Here is a 13,133-nt window from a genome sequence, read left to right as displayed (position 1 = left end):
TCCTGCTGTTTCCCACGCCGTGGGGCACGTGGAAAATGCCAGTGTTTATACCGTGTTCTGGGGCTGTGCTGGGGGGAAGTGGCTGTTCCTGTCACGTGAACTTTACCGGGACACCTTGTATCTCATTAAGAGCTCGCCAGTCAGAAAGCTGTGTGGGATGAAACCACGTCTTCAAATGTATCTGCTGTCATTTTTAAAAAATGACAGTAACAACAAAAACTGAAAAATGCTGCAGCCTCTCCATCCCCTTGTTCTCGCTTTCATCTTTGATGATGTCCAAGGTCGCAAAACCCGTCTTCCATACTCCATCGGGACTGTCAATGCCTCGTATGCACAGTAATCGAAAGACTTCTCTGATTTCTTCCTCCATCACTTCCCTTTTAAAGAAAAAGAAAAAAGCCATTTATCTTCTAGCTTTGGTGAAACTCAGCTTTGTCTTACATTGGCTTGTGGGGCTTAATGAACTGCTAAATTCTCCAGCATGCTGAGCTCCACAGAGTAAATTATTAGCCAAAGCTGAGTGTGACTTAATGATAAATAGATAGAGCAAGTTGCTCAGAGGACAGCCCGCGTTCAAAGGGTCTTCTCCAAACTGTTCTAAGTGCTGTCAATAGAAAAATGCTACATTTAGGGGTTTTCAGGCCAACCCTTTCTGTCATGCACTTCTCAGCTATCACAAAGTGAATGAGGACACTTTCCTATTTCAATAATTTAGACATCAGCATTTTTCGTCCTAGCTAAAATAAGCCATTTCTACATAGGATAGGAGCAGATACCAAAATTATAAGAGCTTATGTTTTATTTATTAAGATTTCATGGCCTCCTCCCTAGGGGTTCCTTTTCCTACCCTCAGGTGTGAAACTCCAGAGAATTAAACAGCAGAATGAGGCTATACTTTAGAGAGGAAAAATACCTCTAATAGTTTTTAGGCGCTAGCTAAATATGTCTAATGGGATGGGAGATAAGGAAGGATTTACCTTTGGACATGTGCCAGTTCCATCGGAAAAACTTAATAACAGCCAACTTTGCTACAGGCATTCATTTACTTAGTTCCAGAAATAAATTAATGGGACAGAATTGGAAGCTGCAGGTAGGATGAATTAATTGTCTTGCAGGGTTATTAGTAATGCCTAAAGTACTTTGTAAACTCAAAGTACTCCATAAAGATGCCATTATAAGTATCTTTATCATTGGGAGTAGCAAGATTAATAATGATAAAGCGAATTAAGGAAGCAAAGTGTGATTTTATTTTCTTTCCACACAAAGGAAAACATGTCAAATTAGTAAATGTTATATGGTAGAGCCATATAATAAAATCCCATCATTGAGACAAGCAGATCATCCAGTTACTCTAGTTCAAAGAACACCTAGCTATATATTATTTGTTAAGCTTCTCTCCCTTGCTTTAACTATTTCTCTTTGCATCATCGGGGCCGGAACTCAGAAGCCATATGAGTAATCATGCTCTCCATATATTTGTGGTTCGACTGTTGTTCAGTAATGCAGGTCGCAACATCGCTCCCATCAAAGCATTTTTGAGGTTTCGTTAGAATTGCCATGTTTTCTTGACTTTTGTGAATATCGAGCAGGAAGCTATTGGTCATGAACATCTACTGAGTCCTGTGTCCTAAGTAACCCTTGTGTATTAAGTGCTTTCCACGCATTTACTCATTTAATCTTTACAACAACCTTGTGAGATACATATCGTTATTCTCGCTTCGTAGATTTTAAGTCGTTTAAAGGCGATGAAATAGCTTGCCCAGAGACACGATTCCACATCCATGTAGCACCCAAGCCCATGCGTTCACCATCAGGAAGTACTGTGTTCTCCGTAGGTGTCTACGGTTACCTGACAGGGAATATTCAAGGACGGGAAACAGACAATATTGCACTAATGTGGGCCTCGTGTTCTCTTTTTCATCCCTGTCCCCACCGCTTCCTCTGCCCTACCTTCTTCCTCTGTCTCGGCCTCTTTTCGACTCTTCCTTTTATTTTTTTTTCCCCAAAGGCAAATACGCCATGCGAGACCTGGTCCACAGGCTTCCAGGAGGGAACAACAGCAACAATACAGCGAGCAAGGCCATGTCGGATGACACGGTGACAGCTGTCTGCTGCACCCTGCACGAAGTGATCACCAAGAACATGGAGAATGCCAAGGCCTTACGGGATGCGGGTGGCATTGAGAAGTTGGTTGGCATCTCTAAAAGCAAAGGAGATAAGTAAGTCGGATGATGACTTCACATCGCCATGGGGTTGGTATTTGCAGGATGGGTTCTAAGTGTGCCCAACGGCCCCTGCTAATGGGTAACACTAGTGAATGTCACTGGAAAGCATTTTTCTCCGATAATCAAGAGAAGAGAAACGGCACATGGTTTCCAGTCTTCCCGCCCCACAATGAAAGGTGATCTAACTGGTAATTTTAGTTTGATTAATAACCCATGACTTGGTGACACTGTGATATTGGTAAGGTAGACTCGATGAGCCAGCACGCATACTCAGGTGTGTTCCGCCATTGCAGAAGAGACAAACCAGCTTAACCTGGATCCATGAAGGTGTCCTGTAGCAGTCGTTCCTCTGTGGTTGCAGGTCCAAGTTTTGATGATGCTTTTGCCCGTTGCCTGTCCAGTTCTCAATAGCAAGTCAGAGTAAATCGATATTCCTCCCTTTCCAATGATAAAATCATCCCCGATTCCAAAGATTCTATTTTCAATAACGAATTTCTGTTTTATTAAAACATGTCTGGAAGGCCGTGGGGATCTCGCTGACCTCTGTCATAAGAGAATTGAATGATACATGGTGGGCGGAGTGGTAAGATTCAGAGCGATTCTTCTGGATTCCTTTTCAGAGCAGTGAGCATAACCAAAGTGAAATGTAGGTGGGAGATGAGGCTCTCTGCCGTGATAAAAACCTTGTTTTGATCTCCAGATTAGTCACCGGGTGGGGAGGGCGAGAAAATAGAGTGTGGTGGACTCAGAGAGAGCTCAGTACTACTACAGCACCCTCTCTTACTGAATGCATTTGGGGCGAATTATTTAATTTGACGTGTCACTATGCCTGTACTACTGTCTAATCTAAAACCGAGGGAAAGCTGTCATAATATACATCCTGGGAGAAATAATAATCAGGTCTTAAAAGGATAAATAGAAGTTTCCCAGGTAGAGGATAGTGGTGAGGAGGAGGACTTTTATGCGAATGGAGTAGAGAGATAAGGCTCCCTGTAAAAGCAACCACGCCACCGCAAATGGGGGTGTCCCCAATTCGATTTAAGAATCAGTATCTCACCATAAGCAACTGAAAAATACCTTCACAAGCCAGGGTGTTCGTGTGTCACCGAGCTGTCAGTCTTAGAGAAACATTCACTAACCTTAATTAAATTTCACCTCCTGGAAGTCCCTCAGTGGAATCAAATAAGATTAAAAGGGTAAACCTTTTGTTATCAAGGACTTGTTTGTTGACTTTTCATTCCCTGACCCCCTCCCATTCCTTTACATCTAAATGCTAATAATTTTTCTTTTGTTATTAAAAGCTGCGAGGGATGCACTTTGCGACTTCTGGAAATTTTCTCATTATTCCACTTAACTCAGGATATTACCATTGTGTTCTAAAAAGAAGTTTCAAGGCTTCTGTTTAAGCATCCTGAGACCTCCAAATAAGTTCAATCAGCAACTCAGAATTAGGATTTGAATACTTTTCTGCATCAAGTAGAGAAGCCCCAGTGCACTTGGGTAGTAATTGTGCAGTGTAGATGGTTGGCTTGAATTATACCTTGTGGTATCGTACTTACAATAAAATGATACTCTACATATGTAGGAAGCCACACAGTTTTGTTTTGTTTTTTTAATTTAGCTTCAGTGGACCTTTGGAATCTCTCATCGAAATGCTTACCTATTTGAGCATTGAGAACTTAATATGTTAATGTTTTTGTAAGCAGACACATATGCATACAATAAAATCATAATCTACAAAGCACTGACATGTTTGTCTATCATCATAAGACATTCAAAGACTAAAGTGTTTTCTCTGAATTGTAAGACTAGAGAGCTTTGGGGAAGGGGACAGGGACATATATTAATCCCTTCCAACTATGTGAGCATCTGCACTCCTGTAAGCATCACTAAATGGTTCTTAAAGAGACAAGATGCTTTTATCAGTCCTATGGTTAAAGAAAATTATTTGGTGAAACTAATTAAAAAATCATTTGAGGAAATCATTTATGAAATAGTATATATTTCCACTGCCAATTCAGAAAATGGTCCTGTTGGATGTGGTCCACTGTTGGTTATTGTTAATGAGAAGCTTCTTTCACTACAGGCGATCTCATAAATGTCCTTTAATTGACCGAAAATGTCTTTTTGGAGTAGTCACTTGTTTCATCTCATTGTTCCTTTCTCTTTTTGATTCCGTGTTAACAGTTTGGATATCCGTGTGTAATGAGAACGTTGAACCGATTGAGTCAGGGATCTTCCCAGTTACAGTTCTCCTGCTTAGTCAGTTTCATCCATTTTTTCATGTAGTTTATCTCTTTTTTATACAGTGACTAATTCGGAGATGAAAACAAGGTTTTTAGAATGGCAGATATCCTCATTTCTCACCTACATTTCACTTTGGTTATTCTCACTGTTCTTAAAAGGAATCCAGAAGAATCGCTCTGAATCTTAGCCCTCAGCCCACCATGTATCATTCAGTTCTCTTATGACAGAGGTCAATGAGATCTCCATGGCCTTCTAGATGTTTTAATAAAACACAAATTCTTTTTTGAAAATAGAATTTTTGGAATCGGGAATGATTTTATCATTGAAAGGGAGGAATACCGATTTACTCTAATTTATAAAAAGCTTGCAAATCTGTCCTCTTTAAATCGTCCTTAAAAAATTATTTACAGAAATAAGTTTAGTTCAAATCTGATTTTTAAATTTGAGATAGCGTGGGGAAACACAGATGAAAAACTCGGCCTAGCTATGATTCTCCATTTGATGTATCTCTGTGTTTCATTTCTGAATATTCATAGGCTTTAACATGCCATGATGTTAATGAGTCAGACTATCAAAGTGCCGATCACAGTCTGTGTAAACAGCACAACGCACTGAGTCTGGTTAGCACAACCACTGGGACTGGTAGTCTGGTGTCCTGCTGCCGGATGGCTGTGGTGAACCCCGCAATGAATTGCACCAACCGAAATCTTCAGCCACCCCTAATTTGACAATTCCAGTGAAGATCAGACATTGTATAATCATTAACGACTCTTAACAGGCAACTTATACTTATCATTTTGAGGTCTCTTTCAATAACTTATATTATTCTGTTTACATCATTTTAAACACCCATTATGGACCTTCTGCCATGTCCATCTGTTTCAAAAGTACATTTGGGGTTTTTTTTCCCTAATTTTAACAATTATATAGGAAATAGTTTTGAATGTATCACCATATTTTGTCATAAGACAAAAAAGCCACTGTCAGTAAGGAATTGGGTATGGTGACTGAGGTTATAATCACTTGTCAAGTTAGAAACACGCAATTATTCAACTCCTATCAATAGTTACTGTTTTTCAAGTAGAAGTTGCTATGGTACCGGTCTAGTGGTTGAATCAAAATTAAAGTCTGACGAGGAAGCAATGTTTCTTTGACCTTCGCATGTTGTTGTAACACTAAGATGTATTGGCATTTTAATTGAGAAGTTAAAACCCGCTACTTATCACACATTCACAGTCTCTCTACTTTGTAAGTAAGCAAAGAAGTAGAAACAAAAAAATACTCTGTGTTGGAGGGCTTTTTGCGTATTGAATACTTCAACTACATTATCACTACCTGAATAGTAATATACGTTTCTCTAGAGTTGTTTGACTGTTGCCATGGACAAATACCTAGCTGACAATACTAAAATACAGCAAAACATAGCTTTTAATTTTTGTTCGGCATTGATTGTATAAGATTAAAATATACCTGTATCTGTATTCATGAAAAGATTGAACTTTCTCTGCCTTTAAGTCAAAACAACTTAATATTACATTGAGAGCATGATACTAGCATAAATTATGAAATCATTTAACAACCATCTATTTTATTTTAGTAAAAAGAAAATATATCTGTTGCTTAAATTATAATTCATCTTTTATGAGAGATAAAATTTTGGAATTTATAAGAATTCTATTTTTTTCTTTTAAAAATACTTGATGTAACTAATAGATTTTATCACACGGACAAAGTCGAATTCCATCTCAGTAATAATAATAGTAAGAGTGACCGTTATTGTTACCTGTAAGTAAATGAATGAAGAAACTTTAAACTTAGTTGGCCTAAATTGCAAACATGAAGACCCAGGAAAATAGCAGCCATTTAATTGCCCATGCATTCGCATCCCATACTTTGATTACAAAATACACTTTCTTGCAACACCCATTTCCTCTGGCTCTCGAATCAAACCTCAGCCTGATGCCATCTAACCATCTGCCCACTTTCTGTTCCAAAGGCTATTTTATTTCAAAGGCATTTTGGGTCTCAATTCAGCTATTCTCTTCAGGGGGTCTGTGGACCACTGCATCACTGGTCATCTTCAGGGGTGGACTTCACGTGGGAGTCTTCATGGATGATTATGTCCTGTGTGACTCCAGGAATCACCATCCAGACGGACCAGGGCTGGCAAACTTTGGCCCCTGGGCCAAGTCCCGCCCGCCACCTGCATTTGTAAATAACCTTTGGTTAGAACATAGCCACATCTGTTCGTTTATGTATTATTTATGACTCCTCTCATGCTACAATGGCAGAGCTGAAGAGCTGCAACAGAAACCATATGGTCTCTAAAGCAAAGAATATTTATTATCTGACCCTTTATAGAAAAAGCGTGCCAACCCCTAACATAGGCACTTTGTCAGTGGCGCCCAGCAGACTTGTGCAGCTGGTTGGGAGACCAGCCCATTAGAACAAAGAATCCGTAGGTAGCTAGGAGTGTCCCTCACCAGTGGTCAGAATGACTGCCATGAATATGATAGAATTACATCAACGTGGATTTATCGATCTCGTATCTATTTCGAGATGCAGATGCTGAACCACAGACCAAATACTCAGGTATAGTTTCAGAGGGATTTCAAAGCCACGACTCAAAAAAATGGTAAGAACCACTAGTCCAAAGGTTTATGCAACCTTACTTTCTCACTGTGGTCCAAAGGATGGAACATCAGTTGTATGAAGAGTTTCGCTTGTAGATGCTCTCCTCTTCCTCTGTGTACACGCGAGTGCGTGTGGCAGTGTGTGAGCACATCTGCCTGCACTGCCAAGCCCTTGCCCTCGGCATCAGCAGCGTATAAAGAGCGAGTCCCTATAATCACGCAGGCGTGTAGCACCGACCCCGTATACACTCTCATGCTTCCGCTGAGAAAATGAATATTTTTTTATCTTCCTACTCAGGGCTTACACAACACTGCCATGAAAACCCCTGAATCTGGCCCTTCCTAATCACCGTTTTCTCTTCTTTCTGTTCTGTTTCGTCGTCAAATGCCAAATTTGCATTCTGACTCAGTGCGCGGCTCTTCTGTCTGCATTTCCAACATTCTTCGCCAGATTGTGGCGGCGCGTGCCTGTCTGTCACCCTCAGAGGCGTGTCGATGAGATGAGCATGGGGCAGAACCATGTCTTCCTCGAGAGGGAAATTTTTTTTTCGAGGACGTTTATTCTCGCCGTTTGCTGACGAGCTCTGCCAGCTTGAAGCCCAGCTGCCCACTCACCCGTCTTGCCTTCCTGTCTTTTCTTTCCCAGACACTCTCCGAAAGTGGTCAAGGCCGCCTCTCAGGTCCTCAACAGCATGTGGCAGTACCGAGACCTGAGGAGCCTCTACAAAAAGGTAAGGTTTGCTGTACGGTCTCAGCTCGTGAGCGACACACGGGCTCTCGGCCAAAGGACACAATCTCTGGTCCTAACGGGATGCTTCGTAGCCGTGAAGGGCACTTGTCCCACCGTCTGAGTAACTGAAACAGTTGACACATGAGAATTGATGAAGAAGCAGGAGAAGGGGCCACCGAGTGTCCCCTGAATGCGCACTAAGGTCTGTGAGCTTTCTCGATTGCATAGATCCGCACTCCTAGGGCCTTAACCCTGGCTCATCTTATGGGAAAGGAAATAAGTTTGTTTTCCTGATCCTCCGTACTGTATGATAGACTAACAGTAAATGAACGTAAGGGTTTTGCCAAAAAAAAAAAAAGGCACCAACAAGCATCAATAAGCAATTGAAGTAATTGTGGCGAGGAGACAGAAAGAAATATAAAAAGCAATTCAGGAACTTGAAAAGCGCTGCAGCCCAGGGGCGTCGAATAGAAGATCCGGCAGCCTGACCCCTGACCCCTGTCCCCAGCCCGACCCTTACCAGGTTACCACAGGGAGTGACGAGGCTGCCGTTTCCACCGATGGCCTTTGTAGACCATGAGGAAGAGGCTGGACATTCATCCAGTGCACTCTCCCGAGGCAGGCAGGATTTTATATCATACGTTTACAAGGCATCTTCATCCCCCAAATGGTTTAAAATGAAAGCCTTAAGAGAAAAACGTCACATCTGGAAACTTGGATTCTGCATCTCATTCCCAAATGCTGCTAAGTAAAAGATGCGCGATTTTTTTTGGGGGGGGGCGGGCGGGCAGGGCAGTTGGGGGGAAGGCAGGGAGGGCAGTTATTAAAAGGTGAGAATTCTTTAACAACATTCCCCAGAAGTTGCTTTGTCGTTACCAGACCAGCTGATATGGGTAGTGTGAAGGATCGGCGATCCCATGGTGGACTCGAGTTAGCAGGTGGGAGAACATCGTTGATCTCTGTAGGGATTCAGAAGGCGTACACACACAGGGCTGGGGGAGAGGACGGGCTTCCATCAGCAACCGCCCAGGTGTGTCCTTGCAGCCCCCCGCTGCCTGCATGGAGGAGGAGAGAGCGCTGGAGTCTTTGCTGCTTCCTCCTCAGCCTTCCAGCCTTGGAGCGGGGGTGCTGGACGGCAGCATAAAGCTCCCATCAGGGAGGCGGAACCCATCTTGCCAGAGGGAAAATTCCTCTTTGTCTACCCTGTGGGAAACGTAAATAATTAATAACAGTTCTACTAAGTTATAGTCTATTTCTAGCTGTCCCCAAGGCCTTTCTGTTTCCCTTCAGCATTCATTACTTTGTTCTCCAAGTGGATAAAGTTTAGCCTGTGTATTTCTCTTTCAAGATTTTCCTATTCCCTAAGGAAAAGTATGTTTAAGTTGAAACAGAGACTGCAAAATTCAGTGTGAGAGGGGCATGCTAGATGAATTATATCCTCTCCTAAGTATTCTGCATGTTAAGATAAACCCTTCATCTCACATGTTTGGGTACCATTTGGTTTGGCTTGAAATCCGTATCCCAGCATCCCTAATGTTTGGGTACCATTTTGTTTGGCTTGAAATCCGTATCCCAGCATCCTTACTCAGTTCCTTCCTGGATCATCCGGCAGCCGTGTGGATTCTCTCCCAGAGCAGGGACCTTCAGCCAGACAGGTAGTGAGATAAGAAAAACATGCCAGAAATTAGAAAGCAGCTGGTCTTTCTGCATCGGTGGGTCCAGAAGCTCCATGAAATATTAATGCCTCCAATAAACTTCGCTTTCACTCAAATCATGAACGTTTCTTTGCTGAAAGATGCCTTCTCATTCATCAGGCTGGAGAAACTGATGCTGATGTTTTTAATTGAGCGATAATTAAAGAGGATGGAGAAAGAACTGATCTTAATAATTCCCGAGTTATGCCTCCATGAAATAAAATGAGGATCTTTATGCCAAATATCATAAGTTCTGCTATGAACAAAGCTCAAAATTCACAAAAGCTTTTCTTCTCGAAAAGTCCATTTGTGAGAAAACCAAATCCATTCATCCTCGTGGATTGTTTTTAATTAGCAGAGGAATAGATTTCTATTTTCTTCATTGACAGCTTTCATATCATTGAAAAACATCTATGATCCATAGCTTTTAATTATCCGTGCTTCAGATCTATGTATTAAACACCTATTATGGACTTTAAAAGGGAAGGATTCCAGAGAAAACTTAAGACCTGGGAAGCAGTAAGGAACAGTTATTGACAACTTCACTAGGTTTGGAATTATATACTACAGATTTCAAGGGACAAATGAAGGGCAGGAAAATTATAGAGCAAAGTCTTGAAGAACTTGTGAGTGCGTAAATTAGAAAAGACGTGAGGGCATTATGAATAAGAGAAAAAAAAAACATGAGCGGTGAGATGAAATTTGAAATGAAAACGGCATGTTTATGGGACAATTAAAAGCCTGTCACCGGCTTATTTCCTCCTAGAACCCAGGCACACAGGCCAGAATCTCATTTCATTATCTCGGCTCCTTTATTCTACTTAGAGATACCTTTAATAAATCAGAATATGCTTCTGGCTTGGTGTTTTGACCAATGCAAAATTATGTCTGATTCCTGATACACTCTGAGCCAAAACATATTTGCATTATCCAAACCTTGAACTTTAGTGAGGCCTGGACTCTGGTTTCTCTCCCCTGAGGGAAAATAATTGCAAAAGTATGTTTCACGTGCAGGCTAAATAATATGCCACTTTTTTAAGTTCAGATAACCACACACAGAACTTTACAATATCTTTATCATCCGTGTCATTGCAGAAGACGTTTCTAATGGAAAAATGAGATGAACCTTAGGAACAGACCTGATATGGAGATTTAAATAAAAGGGATCAGGAGATCAAAAGTGTTTGATTTTTTGAACCTCGGTACTTTAAAAAAAATGAGGTCGCTAACAAAATGGAGTGCTCATGTCTGACGACGGTGGAGACTGGGGACATCTGGTTTTGGAAGAAAACATAAATTGGCAGGGGTGGGTACAGAATTAAAAGATTGTAGAAATCATCGCTTACAAATCTTTGCATAATACCTTAGTTTGTACATCTCCAAGAAATATTTCTATTGGTTGGGACATAGTCTGAGCCGCTGTAATAGAGAAACTCAAAACTACATTAGTTCATGCTAGACAGATGTCTCTTTTCCTGTCATGGAGCTGTACCTGGTTAGGCAGGTAGCCCAGGTGCGGGCAGGGGGTGGGCTGGGAGCCGTCCTGTTGCTTTTGCCGGCCACAGTGCTGTGCTTGCCTCTGTGGGCAAAGCTCCCAGCCCTTGTCCCGTTCATTTCGGCCCCTAGGAAGAGAGAGGGGAAGGGAAGGCAAGCGATGTCCTTCTAAGCAAGTAGTACAGCAGTGGCCAAACTCCCGCCCGCCCCCCTCCCAGGATCAGGAACTCGTTTATACAGCTAGACCCCGCTGTGAGGGAGGATGGGCAGCCAGGATCCCCGCTGAAACCAGCGGCAGGAGGAAGGTCGTCATTTTACTGAAAGAAGAAAGACAGTGTTGACTCTGGTCGTCATTTCATTTTGTTCAAACGCCTTTAATATCAACTGTGGCTGCTACCTAACGAGGAATGATATTCCATGGTAGGGTAGCTCCGGTTATTCAGAACTTCTTATTTGCGTCGAGCAAATATCTCTGTATCTGCAACTTTTGCTCTCCACCGCCATTCCGAAAAAGCCGAATTTCCCTCCTCTCTGATGGCCTTCCCGTTTCTGAAGCTCGCCATCCCGTGTCCACAAAGGTCAACCCTCCCCGGGCCAAACATGCCCCGTCCTGGTACATCAGCATTTCCATGACTTCGCCATTGCTGTCTTTTTCCACGTGCATGCCAGCTCGCCAGCATCCCTTCTGCCACATAGCGTCCCAAAATGAATCTGTTCCTCCAAGTTTATTTGAAGCAGAAGGAAGACAGTGAAAAGCACCCAACTACTAATACAGCTTCGGGGCAAGTTAGTGCCTGAGAGGCTCATGGTACTGCTTGGTGAAGTACAGATTGCACAGCACTGAGAAGCAAATGGCCAGAAATTAAGGCGCAGCCCGCCACTTACCAGCTGCGTGACCTTGGCCAAGTGTCTCGAGCTCCCTCGCCCGTCAGTGTGAGAACTGACCCTGTCTGTGGGTGGCCGCGGGTCCCACTGTTGCTGAGGGGCAGTGAGGACGGAACCATCGGTTCACCGGGCCTGACAGTTAACGCTGTGAGCTGTGCTGGGTTGTTCTGTCTCCAGCCACCTGAACCTGGTGAACAGCTGTTTCTGACAGTCTCTTAAAATGGCACATGGCCATTCTCGCAGCTGGCAGAACGTTCTCTCCAGACAGCTGGACGTACTGCCGGACCCTAGAGGCGTGGGAGGGCTGGGCCCCATGACGCCTTCCTTCTACTTTGTGTGCCAGAGTCGGGAACTTTCCTCAACCCTTGCGTTAAAGAACCTTCCTATTCTTTCACGGAGCCTGCGGGCATCTCTCCGTCAGCCCCGTCCTGGTCCCTCGGGGTTCTCGTGCATGAAATAAACAGCGTGACCCCTGCCTGGCCGGTTGCCGACCGTCTCCCGTGGCAGTCAGCAGAGAGCTTTTGTGAACTGGAGCGTCACGTACTGGGGAGGGTTCTTGCCATTAATTCTAAAACACTTTTTTATGCCATTCGGCTGCCAGACGCTCGTCGCCTTCCTGTCTTCGGGCAGCTGGGTGTTCGGACCCAAGGATTTCATCTGTCATCATCATCATCACCACTTCCTCGGACGTTTGCACAGCTTCCTTTCCTCCTGGTTTCTCCGCGCTCTGCACGCCTAACTCAGAGTCCCCTTCACAGTCTCTCTCCTCAGCCGCTGTGCCTGCCAGCAATCTCGGTGTCGTAAACAGTGTCCCAGAGCGAAGAGTCTCGCGTGGGAGGTTTAGGAAGAGCACGTTACTAACGTTAGGGTTGGTAGGAAGGCCACTCACGACAGTGAGAGCTGCCACGGTTTTCGAAGTGGTGCGACTGCTTTTATTCCACATCGGTGCTGAGTTTGGGTGGATGGCAGGTCAAGTGCGCCGAAGACCAGTGTGGGACTGAGGACTGTGGACAAGCCCGGGGTGGGAATAAGGAGCCGTGAGTTCAAGCCCCGGCTCAGCCCGCTGCCTGCTGTGCTCCCCCGAGAGAGACCCCGCCGTCACCCTGTATGTTTCTCGCTTGAAAACGTTGTGGTCACAGCATCACCCACAAGAATCGTCTTCTCGTGACGTCAGCATCACTGTCCCCTCGGGCTCTCCGGGTGCCGTTTCTTTACTTTAGAGGCC

At 43.6% G+C, this 13,133-nt stretch overlaps 1 protein-coding gene across 2 annotated transcripts in view; it reads left to right on the top strand.

Moving 5' to 3' along the window:
- The window catches only part of CTNND2 (catenin delta 2), a 651,480-nt gene that overhangs the window by 599,254 nt on the left and 39,093 nt on the right, over nucleotides 1–13,133 (top strand). For both annotated transcript variants that reach the window (XM_006915865.1, XM_006915864.1), the window contains 2 exons: nucleotides 2,009–2,219; nucleotides 7,752–7,836. In XM_006915865.1, coding sequence (XP_006915927.1) covers nucleotides 2,009–2,219; nucleotides 7,752–7,836 — 296 coding nt within the window. The remainder of the gene's footprint in view (nucleotides 1–2,008; nucleotides 2,220–7,751; nucleotides 7,837–13,133) is intronic.

Source organism: Pteropus alecto, unplaced genomic scaffold (genome assembly GCF_000325575.1).
Source record: "Pteropus alecto unplaced genomic scaffold, ASM32557v1 scaffold66, whole genome shotgun sequence".
In the NCBI taxonomy this organism is placed as follows: Eukaryota; Metazoa; Chordata; class Mammalia; order Chiroptera; family Pteropodidae; genus Pteropus; species Pteropus alecto.
This window is presented reverse-complemented; position numbering and strand designations above follow the sequence as displayed.